At 41.6% G+C, this 27,078-nt stretch overlaps 1 protein-coding gene across 2 annotated transcripts in view; it reads right to left on the reverse strand.

Annotated features, from left to right (window-relative positions):
- Positions 1 to 27,078, reverse strand: part of LOC109525940 (protein TANC1-like) — a 52,235-nt gene that overhangs the window by 14,842 nt on the left and 10,315 nt on the right. For both annotated transcript variants that reach the window (XM_019886869.1, XM_019886870.1), the window contains 9 exons: positions 25,265 to 25,559; positions 22,250 to 22,531; positions 16,520 to 16,636; positions 14,627 to 14,917; positions 11,942 to 12,060; positions 10,890 to 11,121; positions 7,953 to 8,119; positions 2,735 to 3,043; positions 440 to 640 (listed from right to left, as the gene is read on the reverse strand). In XM_019886869.1, coding sequence (XP_019742428.1) covers positions 440 to 640; positions 2,735 to 3,043; positions 7,953 to 8,119; positions 10,890 to 11,121; positions 11,942 to 12,060; positions 14,627 to 14,917; positions 16,520 to 16,636; positions 22,250 to 22,531; positions 25,265 to 25,559 — 2,013 coding nt within the window. The remainder of the gene's footprint in view (positions 1 to 439; positions 641 to 2,734; positions 3,044 to 7,952; positions 8,120 to 10,889; positions 11,122 to 11,941; positions 12,061 to 14,626; positions 14,918 to 16,519; positions 16,637 to 22,249; positions 22,532 to 25,264; positions 25,560 to 27,078) is intronic.

The following is a 27,078-nucleotide window of genomic DNA, read 5'->3' on the forward strand; positions in this document are numbered from 1 at the left end:
AGGCGCTTGGTGCTTACCAACTGAATATCATAAATATTAGGGGTGAACATTGATAATCATCAGATAGAAAAGTACAATCTTTTGTACTTGGTGCCTCTGTGTTTCCGAACTATGCACAGTATGTTTGTAGAGGAAAGTGTGAATCTTTTCGAGCAAAATTAAAGCAATAGCGATCCCATGAGATTTGACTGTCTGTAAAACGGTCGGTATATCTCGAAGCAGCAAATGATTCTGAAGCATCTTCACTAAGCACATTCAATATGGCGGAACTGTGAGATAAGACCTATTTATTCAACTTTATATTTGATGTTTTGCCACTTAGTTTAGGCTTTGATGTTCAGTTACATCATTAGTCTTTGAATGTTCAAGAATCAATATTTTTGGCAGAAATAGAGGGGCCCAAAATGTCATTTTGCTCGGGACCAGCTCCGAGTCTCACCATGAATCCAGCCAGGCTGTCTAATCTCTGATGAAAGTCCTTCCATTCCAGCTCACCCCTCACGCTGCCCGCATTGAGTGCCCGGAACATTTGCTCATCTGTCAGCGGGTGCAGCGACGCCAGGGCCACATTTAGCACCGGAAGCACTCGCTCAAAGACGTCTTGGTCCTGGAAGCTCACGCGGCACATCAGCAGGTACACCTAACACAGGTTCACATCTTAAAATTACCACTGATGACAGATAGACAGCGATCCTAAAACTAAACAGTGCATGTCAATGCGTAAACATTTGGGAATGTTGATGTGGACATGTGGCATCATGAAAAATTCGCAAATTTGGGGCATGTGAAGAATACTGTTCTATTTTCCCCAAATTGGATGAATCAGTTGTGGAATGTCAAAGTGTATTGTTAAATGTGGAACACGTCTCCATTCATTTCAGTAGGATCCTCTTCATATAAAATGTGGAAATGTGGGAAAAGGAGGAATTGGAGAGATAAGAAAATAGGGTCCCCAGATATACTGAATGAGGTAAATATTTTAAAGTTCGTTTCGGCGGAGAAATGTGGAAGGAGTAGAGCGGCATAAATCGGTGTAATAATAAGAAGATGAAGAAAAGTTCTTCAGCATATACTCAATAATGATCCCAAACAAACAAACACATTGCATTTAGCATGGCAAGCGTGCAAAGCTTTCATGCAGTCATAAAGTCGTCCTGCTTTCAGGCCTTGCTCATCTGCTGCTCTCTCTCATATTGGTGATTACGCAACATCAAAACACGTCCGTCACTGGCTGGAAGCTATTTCCGTGCCCTTTCTAGAGCTTTCATCCTTGATCACAGATTTGACAACCTTGTGTTTGTGCACAACATTTTGGAACAATGGCAGCATCCCCCCACCCCCATCGCTACCACCACACACATATTTACACACACATATCCTATCCCACAGTTGCTCTGCGGTTCTTTTGGTTTTTGTCAACTTTGGGCCTCGTTCATCATCAACAAATGCACTTTTGCGAGAACTCCATTGTTTTCTTCTCAGGGACTTGTTCCCCGGAACACGTTCAACAGCATGCTGTTAACTTTTATTGACGGCTTGGTTGAAGAAAAGAACAGAATTTCTTGGATAAAATTTTAAATGAAAACTTTGAGCAAATTGAAAATGTTTTGGAGCATAGCATGTCCTTTTTTTTTAATTGAACTTTTGCTCACATTTTTGAACACATACCAAAATACCTGTGTCATACTGACAAAAAAAACCTCTCAGGCTCACCCAGAAAACAGTCGCACACAACAAACTCTCTCTCACATACACATGCGAAACCTCTCGCTCATGTAAAAAAATCCTCACAAGGAGAAAAAAAACTCAGCCAATCACCCCAAGCCTCTGTTTACCATAAAAAACATGTACCCCAAAAAACTCACACAAAGTAATGCTTACGTTGTTTACAAAGAACTCACTCCCACCATAAAACCTCTCACACTCACCCAACACCTGAAACAATAAACCTGACACATACCCTGAAAAACTATTAACCAACAAAAAACACTTAGACTCACCAAAACCTTTCACACGTAACAAAACATCTCACACGTACCAAAAAAAAAAATCACTTACAGCCAAAAATATCTCACACACAACCCAAAAACTCTCAATCAAACAAAAAACTCACTTCACTCACGCTGAAAAGAACTCATGCTCACCCAAAAGAAACCTTTCACATACAACCCAAAAAAACTCCCTCACTCATAAAATATGACATTCACACCCAAGAAAACTTTCACTCACATCCCCCGCCCCCCAAAAAACACTCACCACAATCTCACACAAAAGAAAAATGTGTTCCAAAAAAACTCACTCACACAAAATCTCATATTAAAAAAAAAACACTCACAAAACAGAAGAATCCTCATACTTGCCCAAAAAATCTCACAAAAATAAAAAAACTTCATTCACCTAAATTCATTTTACACAAAAACCTTTACTCACACCAGAATAATCTGAAACCCACAAAATACTCACTCAAAATACTACACCCAATAAAAACTATCACAAACGACAGAAAAACCCTCACATGCACCAAAAAGTGTTCGCCTTTACAAAAAAGCAAACTAACACAAAAAAAAAACAAAGAACATCACACTCACCAAAAACCTCACATACACACCAAAAACCCTCTCGCACTCACCAACAGAACTCAACCACAGAAAACGAACCTCTCAGTCAAACCAAGTAAAAGTCTGAACCCCCTTATTTGAACAGCACACACACTGTGAACTATTGACCGGCTGACCTCCGATAGTGACACGGGCACAACCAGGTAGTTTCCCCCTTTTAGTGCCAGATGGCCTTTGTGAAACAGATCCAGGGTCAGCTGCAGGTAGAGGATGGAGCCATTGCTGCGTGTGGTCAGGTGACTGCTGAACTTGCTGAGGAGCAGCGGGTCGGGGGCGGAGCCTGTGGCCGTGGTGACGTTGGCCGCGATTTGGGCACTGCCGTTCACCCGGTGATGGATGTAGTCGCTGAGGTCAGCTCCCAGGTCGCTGCTGTCGGGCAGGATGTCCAGCGAGATGCCGGAGAACGGGAGCAGGGTGGTTATTTCCTGCAAGAGGGAGAGGGGAAAAAAATCCAGTAATTACAGCAGACAATTGATTATGTTTTTATATTTTGTTTCATATGCATATTTATGAGTATGTATTATCATATTACATAATTTATAATGATTTTTCCTTATTGTTTTCCATATCCCATACAATTCATTTAGATTATTATATTCTGCACCAAAATTCTTTTTTATTCCGCCCACTTCCTTCCAGTCCAAAACCTCCACATTTCTCAATTGATTACAGCTACTCAAATGGCAAAAGATTCACAAAATTTCAGTGTTACACGTTCCAAAAATTCCCACTTTCCCGAGAAGTTCCACATCCACACAAAAAATATTTAAGTGAATAAGCCATTCAATGTTAAAGAAAAAGTTTCCCATCTTTTCCAATCCATAACCAAACTGTTCAGCTCATTCAGAGCATCTTGCAGGCTATTTTCCCCATTCCAATAATTCCCACATTCACAAAATTCCACACTTTTCACAAGATTATTCCCAAATTAAGAGACACTACATCTTTACATTTTAGAAACAAAGGTACCTCGACTTACAAGTTAGTTATGTACCTTGAACACAATGGTACCTAAAAATCATATCTCGAATCATATATCCCCATTGAAAAGAATGCCATTGACGGCTGTAGAAGTGCAAAGGTCAAGAGTTTTTACCTCGGCTGGCAGTGGAAGGGTTAATCCATTCCAGCTCGGCCAGACAGAGCTGTGCAATATTGCAGACATGCATAATACATGAAGAGTTTCACACCTGACTCAGTAAACTGCAGTAATAGTTGTCTACTACAGAGGATAAAGAATATGCTCCTGTGAGTACTGACATATTGTCTGTCGACATGTGTTGCTGTGCACTGTGCGCCACCCACAATGTGTAATTCTTTTTGTTTTATGTTCACTTTTCCAGTAAACTTCAACAAAAAAAATCGTGCTCGATCTGCAAAACTGCTACTTGTGAAGTGAGTTGAGTTGAACTTCCACATTACTTGAGAGATATGAACCAATTCAACTTCAGGTATCATGTTCAACATTTCAAACAATTCCATGGCATTTCAGTTCGGCATCAGCTCTTACGCATTCATGTGCAGTTTCTAAAGAAAGTGCACATTTTAGTTGTTATTGTCGACTCATTGAAACACCTGTCACAATGGGATTCAGCATGTAAAGAATTCTACACTGGGTCTTTAGTGCACAGCTAAAAGCACTTAAATCAGGACCCATTTGCTCGGATGTCGCTGAGTCACGCAGAGCCATGGCATGCAGTACAGGAAACGGTGTGGCAATGACTCAAGCAGCAGCACAGCTCACAAGCTTCTTCGCTCAATTCACACTTTCAAAACCAAAGGTCAGGGCTAGCAAGGCCTTCTCTGCTCTAAAGTAGCACTAACCTACATTTACAACATCAATTCTAATATTTGTTTCATTAAGTTATACGAATAAAATACTCTTAACTCATTTGGTGCCTTCTGCTTAGCTACACTGCTTCTGGGAAAAGCGCATGACAGATTGTTGTTCAGTCATTTGTTTCCACGTCAACCTAATCTGCCCACCCAGGTGTTCAGAATCAAGAGTGCTGGCCCATTCCGTTGTCAATGCCGCTTACCCTGAATAGGGCCGTGAGGTGGTGGTGGGTGGGACGGGGGCGCAGGAGCCTATCGCAGCTGACTTCGGACTGAAGAGGGAATACACCCGGAACTGGTCCCCAGCCAATCGCAGGGCACACATAGACAAACAACCATTTACACCCACATCCATCCGAGTGGAGACCGATCCCACGCTGCCCGCACACGAGTCAGGCGAGTGTGCCACTACCCCATCAGTGATGAGTGCTGGCCCATGTAACCTAATTTGGCAATGGGATTGTCAGGTTTTAATTTGCCTCCCAGGGCCATATCAGCATTATTCCGTTCTGATTGGTTGGTCACGGCAAAATTTGTTACAACCAACTTACAACAAGAATAGCATACCTGTAGCCATGCACACACACCCTTTATATATTAGGGTGACAATATTTGGATTTCCAAAAAAGAAGGCACTCGCCTCGGCCTCAAGCTACTGAAATGATACTCAAGGCTCTCATACGTTATAACTCTTAATAATTTAAAGTAAGGCTGCATTACCGGTATTTTGGAAAAGCATGCAATATGCGATATGCGTGTTGCATTTTACAATATCAATGATATTGCAATATTTAACATGTACCTAAAGAAATTACATCTTTATTATCTAACAAAGAAATCTTTTTTCATGAGAAAAAATAATAAATGCTCTGTATTTTTATCTAAATAAGTTCTTTAGTCGCAGCAATGTCCCGACATATATATATTATTGTTCTCCTATTGGGTGGCGGTGCGGATTAAAGATTGCATTTGATTGGTCTAAGTTAGACTGAGGCCTGCATTTTCAATGAATTTAGTGCACATCTTTTGCATTCTGCACTGCATGTGCCATTATTACAATGACAATATTTTTTTCAACATATTGTGCCTGCCATGTATGGATAAGAAATAAAACATCCGTCCATTATCCAAGCCCCTTCAGTAATAAAACTGTACTCTCACAATTTAACAAAACATCACTTCTGTCTGTAGTTTTCTTCCTCATAATTGTTTTCTTCTCCACCCTGTGTTCCTGGTGTCTAACAATTAAGGACAACTTTGCATTCTTTGAACTCTCTCCTCATGCAGCTTTTTGGGTGTTTTTTCTGTGTCAATATCAGCTTTGAGCTCTCCGGCCAGCACCTTTATTAGACATTGAAACATTTTCCTGCGAGTTTTGCACACTGTTACCTTTATCGTGTATTGTCACGGTCCTCAACGCCGAACCGTTAGTCAGCGGCGGATTGACAGCAGTTGTATTTGGCTTCTTCAACAAGTCAACATAACGAACCTCTCGTTCCAGTGACTTGAACCACAGCGTTGAAACACAGACGAATGAACGGGATGTCATTCCATCTCGTTTCAGCAGCAAACGGTTGGCCTTCACACTTGTAACTGAACACACCTATTCCACACGCTTGCCCTGACTGCTTCTGCTTGCCTTCTCTTTCGGATTGTTCCCGCCTCGCCAGTGTCAATGTCACACGCACCAATAACGGCAATACTACGCCTCATTTAAAAAAATAAATAAATAAATGAAACACATGCTAATTGGTCCCAAGAGAACCAATTAAAGACTGACATTTTCATGAATTTATAAAATCCTCCCAGATGACGCCTGGACAGAGTTTAAAAAAGTGGACATGTCCGGGCAAAAAAAAAGGACATTTGGTCATCCTAATATACATATATGGAAATCTATTTTTTTCTGAGACCCCCCCCCAAACCCCCACAAGCCCTCACTTGGCCCCAGGAGAGAAAAAAATCCTGGCGTCGTGCCAGCCTGTGGCATCAGCACTCTGCCAGCCCTTGCAGTCAACATACATCTGACATTTCGCTGGTGTCGGGCGGAATCCTTTTACCTTCAAAACATCACTTTTGAGGAGAGCCCAAAAAGGGCTTGTTTGCTCAACTATTAACATTGCTTCGTCAAAGCGAACAAGCCATTTCCAACACTAAACATTGGTCAATACTTTGTAAGTAAAAAAACAAAAACCAAAAAAAACACCCACACATGGACTCACCAATGATAAATATTTGTAAAATAATAATAATAACAATAAGAAGAAGAAGAAGAAGCAAATTGTGACATATGAGGGTTTTGCCCCAATGCGAGCAAGATATAACTGTCAATGGCAGTGAATGTTTAATACAGTGTCACTATTTGCAAGTTACTGTTTCGCAGATTTTTTTTTTTTACACCATTATTTGGTAAAAAAAAATGTGCCCATTCGCTCTTTTTGTGCACTAAAAGACCCCACAAAGTGGTGCCAAAAGCCCGTCTTGGTTCAGAGAAACCACATTATGTTGAAGTGAAACATCTCAAGTGAGACCGTTTTCAGCAATTTGCTGGTGGTGTCACTTGTGATTTTTGTTTGTTTGTTTTTGACTATTAAGGCTTGGTCCCTAGCCACAAAGAGTTTTTCTCATGTTTTTAGATTAATATTGAATGTGAACTTCCATATGCTCTATGTAGCACGATTGTGTTCGGTTACATTGCTTTTTGGTTTAGTACGGATGTTTCTACGAGTTGTAATGTGACAGTCGTGGTATTAAGGGGTGGATTAAGTTGGATAAATCCTCACTGAAGGCCCAGATACCGAATGGACCACTCGCCACCCGTCCAAAACAGTGAGTGAAATTTGTTATGGACGAATGCTCCAACAAGATCTGAGAATGACAGGGAAGGTAGGATTGTTGGTGTGTCTTCCATCTTTTTCAATTATCGAAAGCCGCTGACTTGTAATGCATCATTGCCAGCGTGGCCTCCGAATGCATTTGGAGCATTCCAAATCACTAATTCAATTATATAACCGACTGGCTGCTTGACAAGCTCCAGACTCGCAACTGACTCCGCATAGCACTGACATGCATTCACGCTATAATCCACACAGCATTTGGAGTTTTTGGCTTTGGCTTTTGACAGATGCAGCCTCTGTTTGCCGGGATTAGCGAGTGGATTGAGCAAAGGCACCATGTGCCAAAAGCCACAACGTGTATGCCATGGAAGTAAGACTGTGTGTCGAACATCTCAACAAGGGAAGTGTAGAGAGATAATGGTATGAAGAATGCCACAGAAATGCTTCTGTCAGTTCGGTTTCAAGTGGCGAATAGTCCTAATTGGTGTAGAGGAAGAGTACACCCAGGACTGGTCGCCAGCCAAACGCAAGGGCACATTGACGAATAGTCCTTGAATTTCACCCGCAAATCCAATATCCTGAACTTTTTTGGAGGAGTGTGTGTGTCCTTTGGGAGCCGATTTGCATGATATTATGATGTTTGCTCTGTGGATGGACTCACCAAGAGGCCCGTCCTCACTGTGACCACCAGCTTGAGCCAGACAGGGAACTTGGAGACGATCTTGGTGATGAAGGTGGCGATGGTGTCCCCGTAGTCTGGTTTATGAAATTCGGCCTCGTTGAGACTGTCAACCAAGATGATGTAGTCTTCTTCAGGCAGCCTTCGCTCTGAACACATATGGAAAGGCAAATAAATTGTCTGTGATGAAGTATCGACACCGCATATTTCTCTCCTGGAAACAAAACAAAGATGGGCTGTTTGCGATAAAAAATACAGAACAGGCACTTGTTGTATAAATTATAGTTGTTCAAAGACCAATCCTCCAAAGTATGTAAACACCAGCTAGCTTTTGAGCATCCCTCATGATGACTAACTTACAGAGCAAATATTAATGATGAAATAAGTTTCACAATTGTGTCGTTCTTAAAACATTTAATTTTAAATAGTGGTAATTATGCTGTGAAATTGTGCCTCTCAGCATAAACGCAATTCTGGCACTCAAACAATGCACACCTGGTACTCATATTATCAGGAAAAGACATAGCCAAGGTTTTCTTTTTTAAATATCGCGAGATTTGTTCTTGACAGTATAGCTCATAGGAACAAAGCTAGCATGTATTTTCGAGCAAAGAAAACTAGATTAGCATTTTCCTTGCAACTCTTTTTCTGAACATTTTAATATATTAGTTTTTATGTAAAATGGTACTTTTTCTAATTGGAAAGGACTTTTCTGAAAATATGTTTATTAGCTGCCTGAGTAGCTGTTGAGCCAAACACAGCAACATATATGATATGATAATAAAATCTCATAAAAACTGTACCGTTAATGGTTGACCAGGATGAATCAAGTAATGTTACTCTACCTACATCTAAAAACCATGCGGTCCGTTTTTCCAAAAAAGGGAATGACCCATATGCTCTATGTACTGTACTTTATAATAGCCTGGGTAGTGATTCAAATATGCACATTTTAGTGTTCTAGCAAGTCTATGTTATGAAACCAGTGCTATTGATTACATCCTGCTGGAAAGGACTAGATGGCGTCGTCGTTTTTTTTTTTTTTTTCCTCAAGCAAGGACTCCATCTTGTTTTGTATTATCGAAGCTGTCAATGCAGCTATGAGGACTCACATGCTCTCAAGAGGCACAAGGGCTCTTCATTTTCTCCCTAACCTGCTTAATGGAGACGGAGGAGACATAACACTCCTTTGTTTAGACTCAGTCGGGCTGGGCCATAATAAACACATCAATCTAGCTTGACTGGCTGTATCATAAGACAGTGAGCTGGCTATTATGGCCTAAGCATTCCAACGCTCCTGCCTCAGCGTATTGAGCGACCTTGAAATCCGGTGGGATGCTGATGAAACACCAGGGCAAAAATAACACTTACTCTTTCCTCATGCAAATGATCAAGCGTCGCTTTCTCACTTTCCTGGGACCCAAATTAGTGACTTCATCGGTCAGCCTATCATAGAGTGCACACATCGCTATATGACATTCTTTTTTTTTTTTTTAAATGCTATTTAAGGTAAGAAAAAGATAAGAAAACCTTTATTTGTCTCACAATGGAGAAATTCCCAATTTACAGAGGCAAAAATTATGAAAGGGAGAAGTAGAAGAACAAAAAGCATATAAGTAAATATAAATTATAAATTATAAATATAAGCATTTCATACATGACATACAGAATAGTTACTATATAATCTGTGAAAATGTTTACTAAATGTTTATTATGTATGGTGTTTCACATTAGAAGTCAGCATTCAGCTAGCAGACTGCCCTTTGATGAATTATGTGGTTTGGTTGAACATTTTGGTGTTTAAATATGAATGAACTTTTGTTGTATGCTCTGTTTTTGTGTTACTGCTGCATGTGGGCGGCGGGCCGGTGCTGCAGTGGTTAGCGCATCAACTTCACAGTGCAGAGGTACCAGGTTCAATTCCAGCTCCATGTGTGGAGTTTGCATGTTCTCCCCGGGCCTGTGTGGGTTTTCTCCGGGTTACTCCGGTTTCCTCCCACATTCCAAAAACATGCATGGCAGGCTGATTGAACACTCCAAATTGTTCCTAGGTGTGAGGTTGAGTGCAAATGGTTGTCTGTTTGTGCCCTGCGATTGCCTGGCAACCAGTTGAAGGTGTCCCCCGCCTACTGCCTGAAGACAGCTGGGGATAGGCCCCAGCACCCCCTGCGATCCTTGTGAGGATAAGCAGATCGGAAAATGGATGGCTGGATGGATGCTGCTTGTGGTAAAGTAGCAGTTGTCTGAAAATGTATTACCGGTACTCAATAACATTATTTGGTTTAACATTTTGGTTTGTAAATATACGATGTTCTTGAAGCTTGAAGATGCTGCATAATTAAGGGCAGGAAGAAGAGGCAGAGTAGGTCCCCAACTAAACTCCAGTAATTGCTGTTGTTCCAGCAGAGCAAAGAAAACATATGCCTGTGAGCAATGTTATATTCTCTGTTTATATGTTGCTGCTGCCCTGCAATAGGCTGGCAACCAGTTCAGGGTGTCCCCCGCCTACTGCCCAAACAGAGCTGGGATAGGCTCCAGCACCCCCTGCGACCCCTGTGAGGATAAGCGGATCAGGAAATGGATGGATGGATATGTTGCTGCTCCATGTGTGTTAAATAGAGTGTGTAATTGCCATAATATTTATTTCCATGAGCCTGTCTATGGTGTTTCACAGATTAGGTGAGGATTAAGCTAGCAGACATTTGTTAGATGAATTTGGTGACGATTTGGTTGAAAATGGGTGTTTAAATATACGATGTTATTATATGAGATTGCAGAGATTTCAGTGTAAAGGAAATAGAGATTTTCCTGCTCCAAAATGACACAACTCGAAATTTTGAATGATCTTTAAACTTCAACAATGCATTTGTCTTCAAGTGTCAGTCACTTTTATAAGCACGTGTGTGTAGATTTTATTACCCTTGCGCAAGCTGGTCATGGGCTCCAGGACACCCTTTCGAAAGGCAGCTATGGGGTCTTGGACACAGGAGCGCAGGCTGAGCATATTCTGGAGGTGAGGTTCCTGGATCAGCAGCTCCCTGTATGGGGTGAGCTGTGGTGATCTGGCCAGCAGGGCGGCGACACTGTGAACAAATTCTGGGACCAGGCAGGTGTATGTGTTGTCAGCCTGGCAGAAATGGTAAGCGACCACCTGTCAAAATAAAAAGGTAAAAGATGTGGATGGTGCCACCCTTACAAATACAGTGAACTCCCAAACCCTCGATGAGTAAATTTACTTTTTAAAACAAATTCTTTAGTGACTTTTGTCATTCTTTCGCTGTCAAGAAAAGGGAGATAACTATCGCATCAATTTAGTCGAACAAAAGTCCACTAGCTTAATGACAACATATAATGTGAAATGCCAGAGACCAGCCAACAGAAATTAGCATAGATGCCATTGACTGTGTAGCAAATGAATGACTACTATTACTTCTTCTACTATGGCAAAACATATTCATTTTTAGCAGTAGCTTTGTGAAATTCAGCCTGGTCGCAACAAGCGACTTTTTGTTGAACATCCTCCACTACAAGCAGTCTTACGAGTTCCCATGGTAACTGTTATTGAGGCCATCTTAGTAAATTCTGAAGCTTCCATGCAGAGATGCAACCAGCAGCAGCTGCAAACTCCCACTTAAAGTACAATGACAAAGTATTTGTACTTATTTACGCCCCGCCCCCTCCCCAGACCTCTGGTATGACCCACATCATGTCTGTCCCTACACACATAATATACATTGTAAACATTTTTCTGATAAGGGAAAAATACCCAAAGAAATGTATAGGTATAAATAGCTGACTCCTTATTCCGTCAGCACGTGCAGCTCATTACTTGGAACATGATTTCTGTGTGTTCTCTGTGTATGAAGTGAAATCTGTACTGCAGTGATGGAAGGTTAGACAACCAGACTAGATTGTGAGATATTCTCTCACAAGTGTGACACTACAAGCACTCACGTGGTGTTGAAAGGTACCTTGTTCGCGAGGCATCTGGCAAGCTGTGCTGTGCTATCGCCCGCTCCTGTAACAGCACTCTGGTTGATTTGGGAATCGGCGGCTTGTTTGGAGACGGCTTTTCGCTGCCTTTCCCCGCCTGAGAAGAGCGCAAAGTGCCATTTAAGCTATTATTTATATATAAGAAGGTGTCTCAAGCGAAGCGCGGATACAGTATGGTGGAAGGAAAGAACCAATTAAACTGCTGCATGGATGCTGTTTTAGCATTTATTGGATTTCACTGATCTCTTTAATAAGGTTCATGTACGAGCATGCTCTTTGTTCTCACGAGTAATCCAATTTGGCCCACGAGTATTTGGTATGCTATTTTTTTTCCATGTGTGACCCATGGAAACATGTTTTTTTTCTCACAGAACTGGGTAGAAACACCGTGTTAAAGGGCAATCTGTCAATCTGTTACTGACAGATTCCCGTTTTGCTGGCTGACTGAGGACAGACATTGAAACACTGATGGAATAAGTGATTTTCGGCCATCACCTGAATCGTCACTAACCCGAAAAGCAAAGACGAGGGGCAGTTTAGGGAGGACAAGCAGGAGGAGCTGTAATAGGCTCCGATTTTTTCGTTTTTTTTTCTGAGATGGTCCAAACCATTTTAAATGAATAAAATTGTTTCCTGTTACCCTTGTAAACAGTTTTGTGCCGAACTGTAATTGAGCAATGTCGGAAAAGTGATTAAAATAAAGATGATGGCCTGACGAGTGACGGACTGAGCCGGTCTGAAATAATGACGGACTGCTGGTGAATGCTGAATTTTTACTGATGCACCACACTGCTTTTTTTTCTTCTGTTTTTTTTTTTTTTTCGTACAAGAATAAAGGGTAATTGCTCATCCAGTACAGCAGGTGGCAGTGGCACTCATTTTCAGAAGATATGAGGCGCATGAACAAACCCTTCAGAGATACCACGGGGAAAATAACGAATGACGAGAAACAGGGAGAGAGATGAAAAAACAAATTTAATCAATTTATTCTTTGTCTTAATTTGAGAAATATTTTTTTCTTTTTGTTTTCTTTCATGTTATTAAGGACACAATGTTTTGCACAAGTATACTTAGAACATGTTTTTTGAGAATTTGTATTCTTTAAAGTCGCAGCGGAGAGTTGGGGGTGCGCATAATGTTTACTTCTTCCAAGGTGGCCGTAGCAGAAAATAATTGAGAAGCACTGCCTTAGTACTACGAGTGACATTAAAGAAATTCCAGTGATTAACATCTGGTGTTTCAGTGGTACATTCGGGGGTATACAGATGACAACTAGTGCACATTTTTTGCCTCACTAAAAACATGTGTCTTACCAGTATGCCAAAATATCATACAGTAGAGGAAGGCAGCAATGGTGGGGGAAAAACATTAGAACGACAAATTCATTCTACTAGTGTGCTGAATCGTCTCACTCGTGAGTACAAAGAGAGTACTACTTTCGTACGTGCACCTGAAGGTGGATATCAAGGATCCCGAATAAAGGCTTTCCACACTGCTGCAGTTAATTAGTACATATCTAAGCGAGTGTGGAAAATGTGCAGTCCAATCACATAAAACAACACAGAGCGATAGCTGCAGCATGGCCATGCCTCCTCTCGACATGCCAGATCGACTGCAGCCATGTTGAATATAAATCAAAATGACAACATACGTATCGTGCAGGTGTCCATGAATAATGCAGTGGTGCTGAAAAAATGAACAATGCTGTAAGTTGTTATGCATTTGCACCACGTGTCTTCTGAACAATACTCTATATCTTTATGTGCCATGAAAAAAACGGATAATGTTTATGAAAAAAGCGTCACATTTGATGTTCATCCCTAAAATGAGCGCCCCAGCAAAGCAAAGGTGACAAGATGAGGTTCCACCTCCGCAAGCTAACAAGATACAATGGAAGAGCATCATGAAATACTGTCGACTCATACTTGTTTTTGTTTCGTGTCAGTTTCCCAATTGTTTATATTTACTCGTATTGAGCTGCACTCTCTCATTGAAAACATTGTTTTTAATACTCAGCCGTTCTAGACCACTGCAAAATAATACATCTGAAAATACAGAAATTTACAAACACTTTCTACTTAAACGCCTGTTTCAAGGAGAAATACGGAAAATACATTTCTTGAGTAGAGGCATCTGTGACTAAAGCCAAACTGTGACAGGGCTTTTATTTTCTGGACCTGCATTTGACACCTCTGGCTCCGGAGGAACAATCATTACTGGATACCACCACCACCCTGCCGCTTCTTCATGTTAGAATTAAGCTGCATGTTTTACAATAGACATCAGTGCTGCATGTTAGCATGTTGTGGCACAATGTGGTCCAACACTGAAGCTGCGCAAACTCAAAAGACGGGCTTGCCTGTATACTGTAAAAACATGAAAAAAAAATCTCACTTAAATAGCTGCGATTTGACGGGAATGCGAAGGATGACGCGCATAACAGCTAAAATTAAGTGTAACTTGGAAACCTCGACTGTACAACATCCACTTTATGATTGATTCGTGGTTTGATAAAAATGCGGGCACCCGCAGCGGCTCCTCTCTCTCCTGTAGTTGAGAGGAAAGAAATTTCACCTGTGCTGTATGCTGCACAGATAGCACAGGTGAAATTTCAATGAAGTTGACTTGAACTTGAACTTGATAAGCAATAATGTGAACCTTACATTTGGGAGAGGAGCTCGAGCTGTGAGGGATGCTGGGCCCACCATGTTGCGTGTGCACGCCATGACAGCTGAGCGCCACCAACCGCCACATGATAGCAGTTTTGCCCGAGCCGGCGTTGCCCACGATGACGGCCCCTCTTCCCTCGCAGTTGCTGGTTTTTCTCAAGACCTCATCCAGACGCGTGAAGAGCCAATCCCGGCCCACGAAAGACGTTTCCGTTGTGGCGCCGGGAATTTCAAACAGCAACGGCTTCAGCATGATGTCAGCTTGTTTAAAATGGGCCAATCTCCCTGAAGAAAGTGAATGTTTTCATACAGGATTACACACATAGTAATTTGAATCAAATGTTTTCATTAACAGCAGCCGGAGTTACTCAGTGATTATCACACCTACCTTTTTTTTTTTGCAAATCTGGTTGAGAAAACAGAGGTCTTCTCTAAGTGCTTGGAACAAAGGATGTTCGTTGACACCAGCATGAAATTCAGCCGCTTTGCGAGAACGAAACTGTATCGTTCCAATTTTCTGGTCTATGTACATGCCCTATTCTTTTCTTGTGGCCACTAAAACAACTGTTTGCCTGAATGTGAACAGTGCATCGTCACACAGCGCAGAGGCATTTCGCCGAATAAATCCATAACAATGGCAAAGAGCAGTTAACAGATCAATCAACAATGGATTCCAATGCCTGACTGGCGACTCAGCATTTTGTAAATGACATCACTCACCAGAGATTGCCGAAAAAAAGCATTTTCGTTGTTAAACTCATTGCAATGGATCTAACTCTTAATCTGAGTGGGTTGCGTTAAAAAAAAAAAAAAAAAAAAAAAGGAAAGTATTCTTGAAATAGTTTTTAGCTCTAAGTATTACTCAAAAGATGGTTGGCCAAATTTACCTCATGCTTGACCTTAATGCTATCAAAATGATTAATTTCAACCAATAAAACATGCTCAATGCCAAGTGAAAAAAAATGCATCTATTGTATTTGTGTTTTTTTTCCGATGAGGCGGCAAAGTTCGGATACAATACAATACACCCTGATTTATACAGCGCTTGGCAGAAGCTGGTGCTTTTTTGGTTGAGACAAATCATACTTAGAGTCGAGAACATGAAATAATTCTCGTAGCCCCTTAACTACATGATTAACCAGTCAGCAGAGCACAATTACTCTGAACAACAAATTAGCTATTTCAATTTCCTTTGGGCATTTTTAATAACAATTTAGAGTTTTTAAAATATGAGCGCCTACCAACATCCTTTATCTGAGCCGCTTATCCCCACAAAGGTCACGGGTCTTCTAGCTGGAGCCTACCCCAGCTGTCTTCGGGCAGGAAGCGGGAAACACCCTGAACTGGTTGCCAGCCAATCGCAAGGCACACATAGACAAACAACCATTCACACTCACAATCACACCTACGGATAATTTAGAGTGATCCATTAACGTACCCTGCATTTTTTTGGAACGTGGGAGGAAACCGGAGTACCCGGAGAAAACCGACACAGGCACGTGGAGAACACGCTGCTTCTTAAGCCATTCATTTAAAAACACGGTCTACCAAATGTTTTAGCTGGCATCTTTAGTAAAGACATACATGTTTTTTAATGTGCTCTACTGATTAGTCGAGTAACAGATGAGGAATATCTTACTTCTCCAAATCTGTTGCATCACTGTCCTACTCGTTCCTGCGATCTGGTTCACATTCCTCCACGTCACTATTGTCCATGTTTTGCTCTCAATCTCAATCAATCAGCATCTCAACTCCGTTTGACTTTCCCTCTCTCTGTTTATGTCGAGCCAAGTATTTGTGCTTGAGATGTGCCACCACTGGAGATGACAGCACAAATGATGACACAACACTGCACTGACTGTTTGGCAACAGTAGCATATAAAATACCTTTGGAGTCCTCATTTGTGCGCCCAGGTGTGTTTAGCTTGCGGACGGACCCCCTGTGCCCGCCGACCGCTTGGTTCTCCAGATAATTCAGATCCTCTAGTCTCGTGGAACAGGTTGCTGTCAAGAGAGTCATTATGAGAAGGGCAAAGAAATGCACAAAGTGTACAAATACAAAAGCTCACACGTGTAAAATTCATGGTTTGACTTCATTAATGTTTCCATGGAAACATGAGGAATAATCCGTTCTGCCGCTCCATGATAACTACTTGGTGACGTTGCCAAGTCAGGAGTGAGGAAGAAACATCATCACGTCTTGTCGTCTTCGTTTGACATAAATTTGGTCAAAATTTATAGTCACAGACAATCTCATAAAAATGACGACACACTTCAGTTTTCTAAATATTTTATGATATCTTTTCAGGGCAATATTCAAGAGTGGGCAATCTTTATACAGTTCTGTCCTTTGCTCTGAGGTGCCATATTGAACTGCCAGTGTTTGATACTTTGTAGCTGGTGAGAGCAGCAAATGTAACACACTTGCTCCCCTTCACGCCTGAGACCTTGGAACGAACACACACACACACACACACACACACACACACACACACACACACACACACACACACACACACACACACGAGTCACATGACAGCGGGGAGGGGAAAATGGCTAACTGAGCCCAATGTGGACATTTTCACTCGGACATGTACTCACGTTTGTTGCCAACAGTTTAGACATGGCCGTGTGTTGAGTTATTTTGAAAATAAATTACAGTAAATGTACACTCTTATACAGGATATACATTAATGACATTGTAGCAGAAAGTTGGACTGTTTAGCGCCATCAAACAATGAAATTGAAGAAAGTGAATAAAGAGCATGTAGTGCAGGAGAAAACCGGGAGTCGTTTACTCCCACGTCCGCCTTTGCCATCCACCCACTCATATAGCAGAGTTTACAGGTCAGCCATGCTTTATTCTCCACAGTATTTAAGACATTCGTTGCAGTCTTCCGATAAATTATACTGTCAGCCAGCATTCTAGTAGTTCCGTTGGGGCAACAACATCTAGCTATGCACAATTCATTTTCAGTGTGGTATGGTAAAACAAACCAACAAAAAAAAAGGTGTAGGTCAAACCACACTTGAATAGATTACACGGCTAGACCAATCAAACAGCAAAAGCATGAAACGAGTGCAGCCACTGGACAGATGATGACCTGGCCTGACTACAATCATGGAAATCCCACGTTTGACGCAGCCTCCATTAATCTCCGAGGATCCAAGGAAGCTGTAGCACATCGCTGAGCTCTTATAGGTTTAAAGCTTTGCGCAATTTTGGTTTCAGGCTGAAGAATTGCAGCCAGCGGTGCCAGTAAATCCACAATATCCCCTCGCTTTTGTGAAAACACATCATCAAATCGCTCTAATGGAAAAGGCAATACGGCAAAGCCACGCTAGATTGCAGTTCATTCTTCTATATCGCAGATTCTTAAGCGATTCTTCTTTCTGGGGTCTTACAGTATCCAGGCAAGTCCGAATTTGGAGTTGAGCGCCTTCAGTGTAGTCCCTTGTTGTGCCACAACATGTAAGGCGGCACTGGGGTCTCCTAATGTGTTGCTATCCCCAACAGCATTAGTTGTAGTTCTAAGAATATTGCTTGCTCTGCTTGTGTTGCTGTGTTTAAGTAGCAGTTGTTTGAAGGTTTACAATTACCGTAATATCTTTGCTCATTTTCATTATGTTCGCATTAAGCTAGCAGACGTTTGTTTGCCGAAATGATTTGGTTGAACGTTTAGATGATTAAATATAAAAAGTTTTACACTCTTTTGTTTTATGTGTCACTTCTAAAGGAAACTTTAACGGAGAGTAACAATTCAACAGCTTGAAGCAAGCACGTGCGGGATCTTATTTTCAGAAGCGGGCAAGCGACCCCTTGTTTCGTTTTCTCAAATTTTGTGTTATAAGATCGGCTCATTTCTTGACAGCGTGAGTGTAAGAACAGCCGCTAAGGAATACTTTTTTAATGTTTATAGTTACATTTATATGTATGGTTTAGTCAGTTTAAATGTATTTTTAAATGTTTTGATACGGTCTCCTATATTGCAGGATTTCACCTGTAGCGGGTGGGTCTGCAGCGCAACCCCGTGATAAATGCAACCTTTACTGTTTTATTAATGCTCCCTTTCTTTTGTTTAAGTACCTGTGTCTTTATAATTCCGTGCCTGACACTTGTTCATGTACAGCAACATGAACAAGTGTGAGGAACGGAACACACTCAATTTTTGCAAATACTGAAGATACTCGAATTTACTTTCATAATCTATGAACAATGGCTTTAGAAGAATGGAAATGCAGAGGATCACGCATCCAGTAGGAGAATGGAGGATGGAGAGAACATCTTCAGCACGAGGTGTGAACAGGAGAAACAGTGTGAAGGAGGTGTGGCGTGGGATGAGAAAGATTGCTGGCTAAAGACTGCCTGGCCAAATTGCTGAGTGGACCACAAATGAGAGTGAGCAAGGGGGGAAAAAAAAAATCCTGTTTTCAGCCAGTTTGACAACATCACCGTCACCCACAACAAGGCAGCCTCCCTTTTTCATCCACTGCTGATGACAGTGTGACTGATTACCTGCCACCTCTTGTTGATCCTTCCCCACATTCAAAGGTCAACTCAGCCCCTGCACCCATCAAACCTCCTAACACCAACTCCGCACAACATTAGAATCACGAGCAGTCGCTCTTCAAATGGAATTGGATGCTCCTGCCTCAAAAGGTCGAAAATCTGCTTCGATTCACAATTCAACACAACTGACTTCCAAAACGATATAAACCTATTTAGCGACTGTGGAAATATGAGTGAATCCAATCATGACATGGGCTGCATTTATGTAAGCCCCTTTTAAAGCTACTTTACAATGTGCCTCATTCACAGCCATGAAAGTTGCCTATGGAAAAGCGCTTGAGCATACAGTATAGCTTTGATCTCTATCTTCAAGACCCTGTACCGAAACACTCTTTGTCCTCGTTAGTAAAGACAATTCAGTATACGCTGATCGGGGCGAATGTGTCTTAACTAATTTTGTTGCCCCCCCCCCCCTCCTCCACTTTAGCATGATATTGGATATACAAGTAGGTCAACTAAATTTTACTAGTGAGACCAAACTGTGCACTAGTTGACATCTACACAACTAGTTAAGTACCAGATATTAATTTGTACAACTTTATAATGTCACTCGTGGTACTAGCGAACACTTTTGCCTTACTATGAACATGTAGTTGTCATGGAAAAATGTCCTACTGGTTAGAACAAAGAGCATAAAAGACATGGAGCTTAAACTTCATATCCTGCTTACGATCTACATACTAGTACTGTATGGTCTTTGTCCTCTCTAGTAAGACAACTCAGCACACTAGGGTGCACACAAAAGTAGTGATTTTTTTTCCACAACTGGATGACGTTTCTGCACTCTAGTAGAATTTTATTAATGAGGAAAAATTACAGGTGTGCATTTTGGTGCTACAAGTAGAGTCTAGAAGAAGTTTGACACATGCCTCCTAATTAGACGTACTAGTGTTACTACTGGAGCGTAGCAAGACACAGCAACACGAGCAAGACGAAGTTGCTAAACAAGTGTGCAGTAGTGTTTCAACTGTAATCGTCGCTTCTAATCACACATTTGTCACCCTGGACCCTACTAGTAGCATCCTAATGCCCACTTTTGGTTTTGCCTCTCCAGTGGCATGTAGTTGTCACACTAGTGTGCAGAAATGTCAAACAGTAGTGGTGGGGGGTGGGAGGGGGATTGTTCTTGTAGTGCGCTGAATTGTTGTACTGTGGACAAAAAATGTACTAGTATGTGGAGCTTAAGCTTGAATTCAAGGACATTGAATAAATGCTCCAATGTCTTTTTATGGAGGCCTTAATAATAAGCAGGCTTCTCCAAATCTAATCGTGCACCATCAGGAGCAAGAGCAGCGCTGTAGAATCACTATAGAAGAAAACATTCTTTATTAGTTTACATTTTCATTATGATCGGCTGCGCTTCATTGTCCAAATATACAGTAGCCCGGAAATATTGCAGCAATGTCCATTCAGAATTATACATAAATGAGTGCGACCAATAATCGGGTCGGTTATGTGCTGGGCTGCAGCAATTAGGGCTGGAGCGTCTCCCTCACCAAACTTTAAGACAATCATAACGTCTCACTCAAAGGCCACAGAGGTACACATTATTCACATGCAATTTTGTGCATTAGCTGCCTCGGGCAAGACAAAATTGAATATTGGCTTTAAAATACACTTATTTGTGATGATACTTTCTAGTCTTTGGCTTTACTTGCATGGCATGCAGCGCAATATTTTTCTGAACTATTCTAAAGACTGTGTAAAGCAAAAACACACTGTGATACACACCACTAAACCAAAGAAAAACTACAAATAAGCAACTTGAGCAAAAACACATTTCTCAGCACTTACTTATTCTTACTCTAAAAATGGAACGGAACCAAAATGTAAACATCCTGTAACTGCTACCATCCCTGTCGACAGAAAGCCATTTCAGCCTTTCCTCGCTATCCATTTCTTTAATATCAAAGATATCCAGTTTAAGATCATACTAGTACGGTAGGTCAAATGTAGCAGTAGCAGCGCAAAAACTTTGTGCCCTAGTGTGCTGAATTGTCCTACTAGTGAGAACAAAGAACATGCATAGTAGCAGTAGTAGGAGTAGGAGCAATCGAAGAAGACCTGAAGCTGGATGTCATGGATAGCGAATAAATGCTCCAACAGCTTTCCAAACGTGTCCATCCTAGTGCTTCCCGGTTTATTACGGCAAAATGACAGTGTGGAATAAGATCAAAAGAAGAACGCTATTCATCACCTAAGACTTAGTTTAGCACATTGCTGTCATCGTCAATCTATTCTCTTTGCCTTCCCTACTGCCTTACTGCTGTTTTACATGCTGTATCATGCCTGTTTTTATACCGCAACCTAATTTCTGTGTTGCGGCTATACATGGCCGTAAAGCTTTGTTTTAAATTTAGAGCGATGCACTATGTTCTCAACTTTCATGTGGAGTAAATATTAGCAGGCCCAGCCAGTACTGTGCAGCCCACTTTGTCTTTATCCTCAATTTCATCTCGGCTGTCGAAATGAAAGCACCAGCTGACAGAAGAAACTGGCAGGCTTGACTGTGAATCCACTCCTTGGGGAATCTCTTTTATGCCTGCACCAGAAAGCAAGCACAAATGAATAGACATCTAAGGGAATGAGAAGAAGAAGAGGAAGAAGAGCCTTGTGCACCAGCACTGATCGTGACAGGAGAGGTAAGAGATTTAGTTTTATGACAGCCTCACAGGGCATTTCAACTGCACTGCTCACCGGTAGTCCGGCCAACACATGGCGCAAGGAGTTCTCACTCCATCTATCATCAGATGAACAGCCAGACCGCGCTACCTTAACTACATTAATATTTCCACAAAATGTATGGCGCAAGAATATAGTTCTCACTCTTCATTCCCACGGATGGCGACTCCACTTTCCTGTTCGATACGGTCTGTTTTCCAACCTTTTTCGAGTCAAGGCATATGCTGTGTATGAAATCATAAACTACACCGGTAAATATAAAATCTCTTTTAGTAGACATGAGCAGAATTTGAGTTGGAACAGCAATGGTGTACTCATACTTTACTGTGACGACCAAGATTAATAGAACAATGTATTAGAGGTACCTGCCACAGAATTTGGACGGGGCATGACCAAGGAGGAATGGCTGTGTATGTGACGTTGTGGGAGGGGTCTCTTGGGTGGCGGAGGTGTCCTGGGCTCCTTAATATCAACTCTCACTGATGACTCCTCAAGTTGGATGGTGGGATTACTCCGTGGGGGCCCAAGATGGTTGTCGTCGCCTGCCTGGCCCCGGACGACAACACCGCCCCCTGGGTGTTCATCCGCAGTCAGATCTGAACTCGAGATGCTCCGCTCCTCATTCTCAGAAGAACTCGTGATGGTCGCTGAAAACCACAAGAGGAAGATTGGCGAGGTAGACTAGGTTTATGAACAAAAATCAAATACAGTGGCACCTTGACTGAAGAATTTAATTTGTTCCCCGACCAAGCAAGGATTCAAAGGCCAATAATCTCTTCCAGCCACCTCCTAAAATCAATAATATTACTGTTTATATGTATTATAATAAAATACCCAATCCATCCATCCATTTTGTAATCCACTTTATCCTCACAAAGGTCGTGAGTGCGCTGGAGCCTATCCCAGCAGTCTTCGGGCAGGAGGCGGGGTACACCTTCTGAACTGGTTGCCAGCCAATCGCAGGGCACACATAGACAAACTATCCACGCTCACAATCACATCTAGGGAAAATTCAGTGTTCCTTTAAACTGCCATGCATGTTTTTGGAATGTGGGAGGAAACCGGAGTACCCGGAGAAAACCCACGCAGGCCCGGGGAGAACATGCAAACGCCACACAGAGAGGCCGGAGCCAGAATCAAACCCTGCAACTCTGCACTGTGAGGTGGTCGTGCTAACCAGCCAACTCCCGTGAATCCAATAAAAATGTAAAATAAAAAATAGCACTGTATGTTCTATAAAAACAAGAAAAGAGAATGTAAAACAAACTGATTTTATTATAAGCGGAATTACTGTAAGTTTGGACAACTCACAACAGCAACAGCATAGTGTTGGAAGTGTGCCTCTAAGAGCGTGGTTGAGTGAGTGTAGTCAGGAACCTCCTCAGTTCTTTCACAGCAGAAAGCGTATTGACTCCTTTGTTTCGCTTCACTCAGGCGGCGACGTATCGGACGCATTTGCATCTCAGGCATTTGCAAAAAAACCATGGCGATGGCTCCTAATTTGAAAAAGTTGGGGCACACGTTCGTCAACTGGTACCTGGACGGTGATTCCCCCATTTAAAAGCGAACCTCGCATCTTCGTAGTATGCTATTCTTGATTTCACAAATTCACTGTTGAATCTATCTTGAGCTATTCGCGACCTATTTGCCTATTTGTCTTGCTCTTTCTGTCAGGCCTTCTGATGCCACAAGATGGCACCACGGTCCTGGCTAATCAGAAAGCAGTAATTGGTGTTAGTGACATAGCATAGAAGTAATCAAACTCAACTGAGTTTAGCCTAGGTTGTCCGTGGAAGTTGCCAAATCTTTGACATATGTGTATTTACATGTGCACTTCCAATGCATTTTTTTTCCAAATCAAATTATCTGCAAGCCCATTATTTGGGGATCATAGTTCTTGATAAATGGTATAGGGTTTAAGCCAGGGGTGTCAAACTCATTTTTGTCGTGGGCCACATTTTAGTTACTGTTTCCCTTCGGGGGCAGTTATGATTGAAACCAACTTTAAAAAGTCAATAATAACGGTTTATTCAACTATCGTTTATGTTACTGTAATGAGGGGTTTGGTTACAGGAAAATGCTTACAATATGTCTCTTATGTATTGCATATGAGAATTTTAGATTTTGGTAGAGATTTTAGCAAGCATCACGGAAGTTGACCCGTTTGATTTGCTTTCGCAGGCCACATAAAATGATGTGGCGGGCCAGATCTGGCCCCCGGGCCTTGAAGTTGACACCTGTGGTTTAAGCTGTCAATATAGCCTATTAAATTAAACTTGTTTGTAGGTCACATGTTTTAACTATTCATGGCAGGGCTCAGTTCCTATCCCCTTAATAGTTGATTATAAAAAGCAGTTTTAAAATCCTATCTGCACAAACTAACACACTTACACAGACTGCACCGCCAGCATACTGAGCGAAATAAACCAACTTGTTCTATTAAAATAATCACAATCAAAGGCTTTTATTCTTGATGCAGCCTTTGCCCTTTAGTATTTAACTATAAATACTGAGTCTATTTAAAAAAAAAAAAAAGTGTCCTATTTTAGGAGCATCAGACCCATAAGCAAGAAAGACAGCAGTGTCCCAGTTTTGACAGCAGGGAGTTGAAGCCTTGAGGCTGAAGTGGCACAGGCGACACACAGAAACTGCGGGACGGGAGTACACATTTCACTAGGACTTGCAGCTAAGTGACGGTTCATCTAACTTCCTGTCTGCATCGCCTAAAAGGTCTGCTACAAGTCAGCTAGGCGAATAGTAAGTACAGTGAAACCCCATTAATCATGGCAGACATATTTCACACCCTCACAGCTTGTTTTGTTTTAGGTTTTTTTTACTGTGAAACTGCTTCATAAAACAAGAGTTAAAAATTGCACATCTAAACACTAAAATCTTCAACCAAAACATATATTGTATTCAAATCTTTTAGCTTAATGCTCGCATATAATGTGAAATGTCATAGAGGGGCTCACAGAAATTAGCATAGATGGAACTGCTAATTTGAAACACATGGAGCAGCAACACATACAAACAGGGGGATACAACATTACCCACAGACATAAACAGGGGTACCTTAACAAATGCGACCCTGTTTATTATTTGAAGCGATCGTAAATTGAGGTAAATGTTTCCATTGAAATGAATGGCAAGTTATATTTACTTCTATGCATGTTATTGCTGTTAATGAAATTGTATCTCTTTTGTTGACCTCAGTGCTGCCTGGCATGTTGTGGCATAACATCATATCACACCAAAGACGCACAATTTTAAATTTAATTCTAAAATTCCATTAAAAAGTAATTGCATAAAAATATGTGACATAGTAGGGGGTGCACTGTACATGTCTTATCTTGTCAACATAAAAGCTGAACAAATCTCACCTATAATTCCACTGTCCTTGCTCTCCAGGGTGGAGGTGGGGCTTTGAGGAGGTGGGCCGAGGCTGCTCCCAGCGACGAGTCCAGCAGGAGAAAATTGAGCGGGGTTGCGAACGGGGCTGGAGAGCGTCCCGCTAGGGCTGAGGCTGGAGCCACCGTGTGGTGAAGGTGAAGGCAGGGCCAAAGGATGGCACACATTACTGCTGCTCAAAGTGGATGAGGGACTCTCAGAACAAGGAGAGGCAGTGCTGCAGGTCAATGTGGAGCTGGGGCTTCCTCCCTGAGTGGAAGTATCACCCTGAAAATGAAAAGAGACACCAATTACGAATAAGTCAGGTGGGCCAATTTACAACCAGTGGTCTAAGTTTTCTCCGTTGCAGTGTTTGCCATTTATCGTATGGAAAGAAGCATGAGTATTTATTCGACATCTTTGGACTTGTACAATCCTAGTCCTCATTACAATTAGAACACAATTCAGCGCACTTGTAGAATGTTCAAATAGTACCATTAAAACAACTGCCTTACTAGTTAGGTTGTTTTTACTACAACCTTTGGCCTACTAGAGTACAAATGCCACGAGTACTACTCCTCCCTATTTAAAGCAGTTTGTCAATATCCCTGTTATACAACTTAAGGTCCATGGAGTACTATACACTTTGTCCTCACTAGTACAACAACGTTGGCATGCTAGTAGGTAGCTCAAGTTACTATCCATCCACCCATCCATTTTCTAATCCGCTTATCCTCACAAGGGTCGCGGGAATGCTAGAGCCTATTCCAGCTGGTTACACCCTGAACTGGTTGCCAGCTAATTAATCACAGGGCACACATAGAAGAACATTCTCATGCAATTACACCAATGGACAATTTAGAGTTTTCCATTTACCTGCCATGCATGTTTTTGGAATGTGGGAGAAAACCGGAGTATCCAGAGAAAACCCACGCAGGAACGGGGAGAACTTGCAAACTCCACACAGGAAGACCGGAGCCTGCATCTTTGCATTGTGATGTAGTCGTGCTAACCAGTCGACCATCATTCCGCCCACTCCAAGTTACTAGAGAGGCAAAACTGCACACTAGTTGACAACTGTGTGCTGCTCTCACGTCTAGTGACAAACTTAACTTTTTCACTGTAACTGCCATTTTCCCCATTGTTTCAGAAGGACAGCTGGTTAGATTCTCAAATGAATCCTGCGCTGTTGACATTCACCATTTGCAAAGAAAAAAAAAACTCATTTGACACGCACGACTGTTCAAGATGGAAGATAACCTCACAGAAATGGATATTCTTCAGAAATGAAAGGATACACTTGAGCGCAGAAAATCCAGGGAACACTTCATGTGAATATGTGGATGATAGTGATAGTTACCAGACCTATTATAGTTTGTGCCAAGGTTAAAAATGGGGAACCAAAGTTGAGGAATGAGATAGCACTGTCTGGTTTGTTTTTCATCAATCAAGAATGGAAACAATCTTGGAATAGAATAGAACTTGTCACTGTCACAGAAACATGAATATCAATCGCTGATGATACACTCTCGTTCAGTGGTTCTTAACCTGGGTTCGATCAAACGCGAGGGGTTCGGTGAATCAGTCTCAGTTGTTCGACAGAGCCTCTGCCATGGAGGTTAAGACACACCCGACTCAACATGTCAGTTAGTTATGACATGCCTGCTTGGCCATCACTGGCTGGTTCGTTTTGTGCACAATTAAAAAAATGTATACTTTATACTTCGATGAATTGTGTATAGTTTTTTCAGTTTTTAATAAATGCATTTTTTTATGTCTTGAATTAAAACAAAACAAAAAAAACGAA

The sequence above is a fragment of the Hippocampus comes genome, unplaced genomic scaffold (assembly GCF_001891065.2).
Source record: "Hippocampus comes isolate QL1 unplaced genomic scaffold, H_comes_QL1_v1.1 scaffold261, whole genome shotgun sequence".
Classification (NCBI taxonomy): Eukaryota; Metazoa; Chordata; class Actinopteri; order Syngnathiformes; family Syngnathidae; genus Hippocampus; species Hippocampus comes.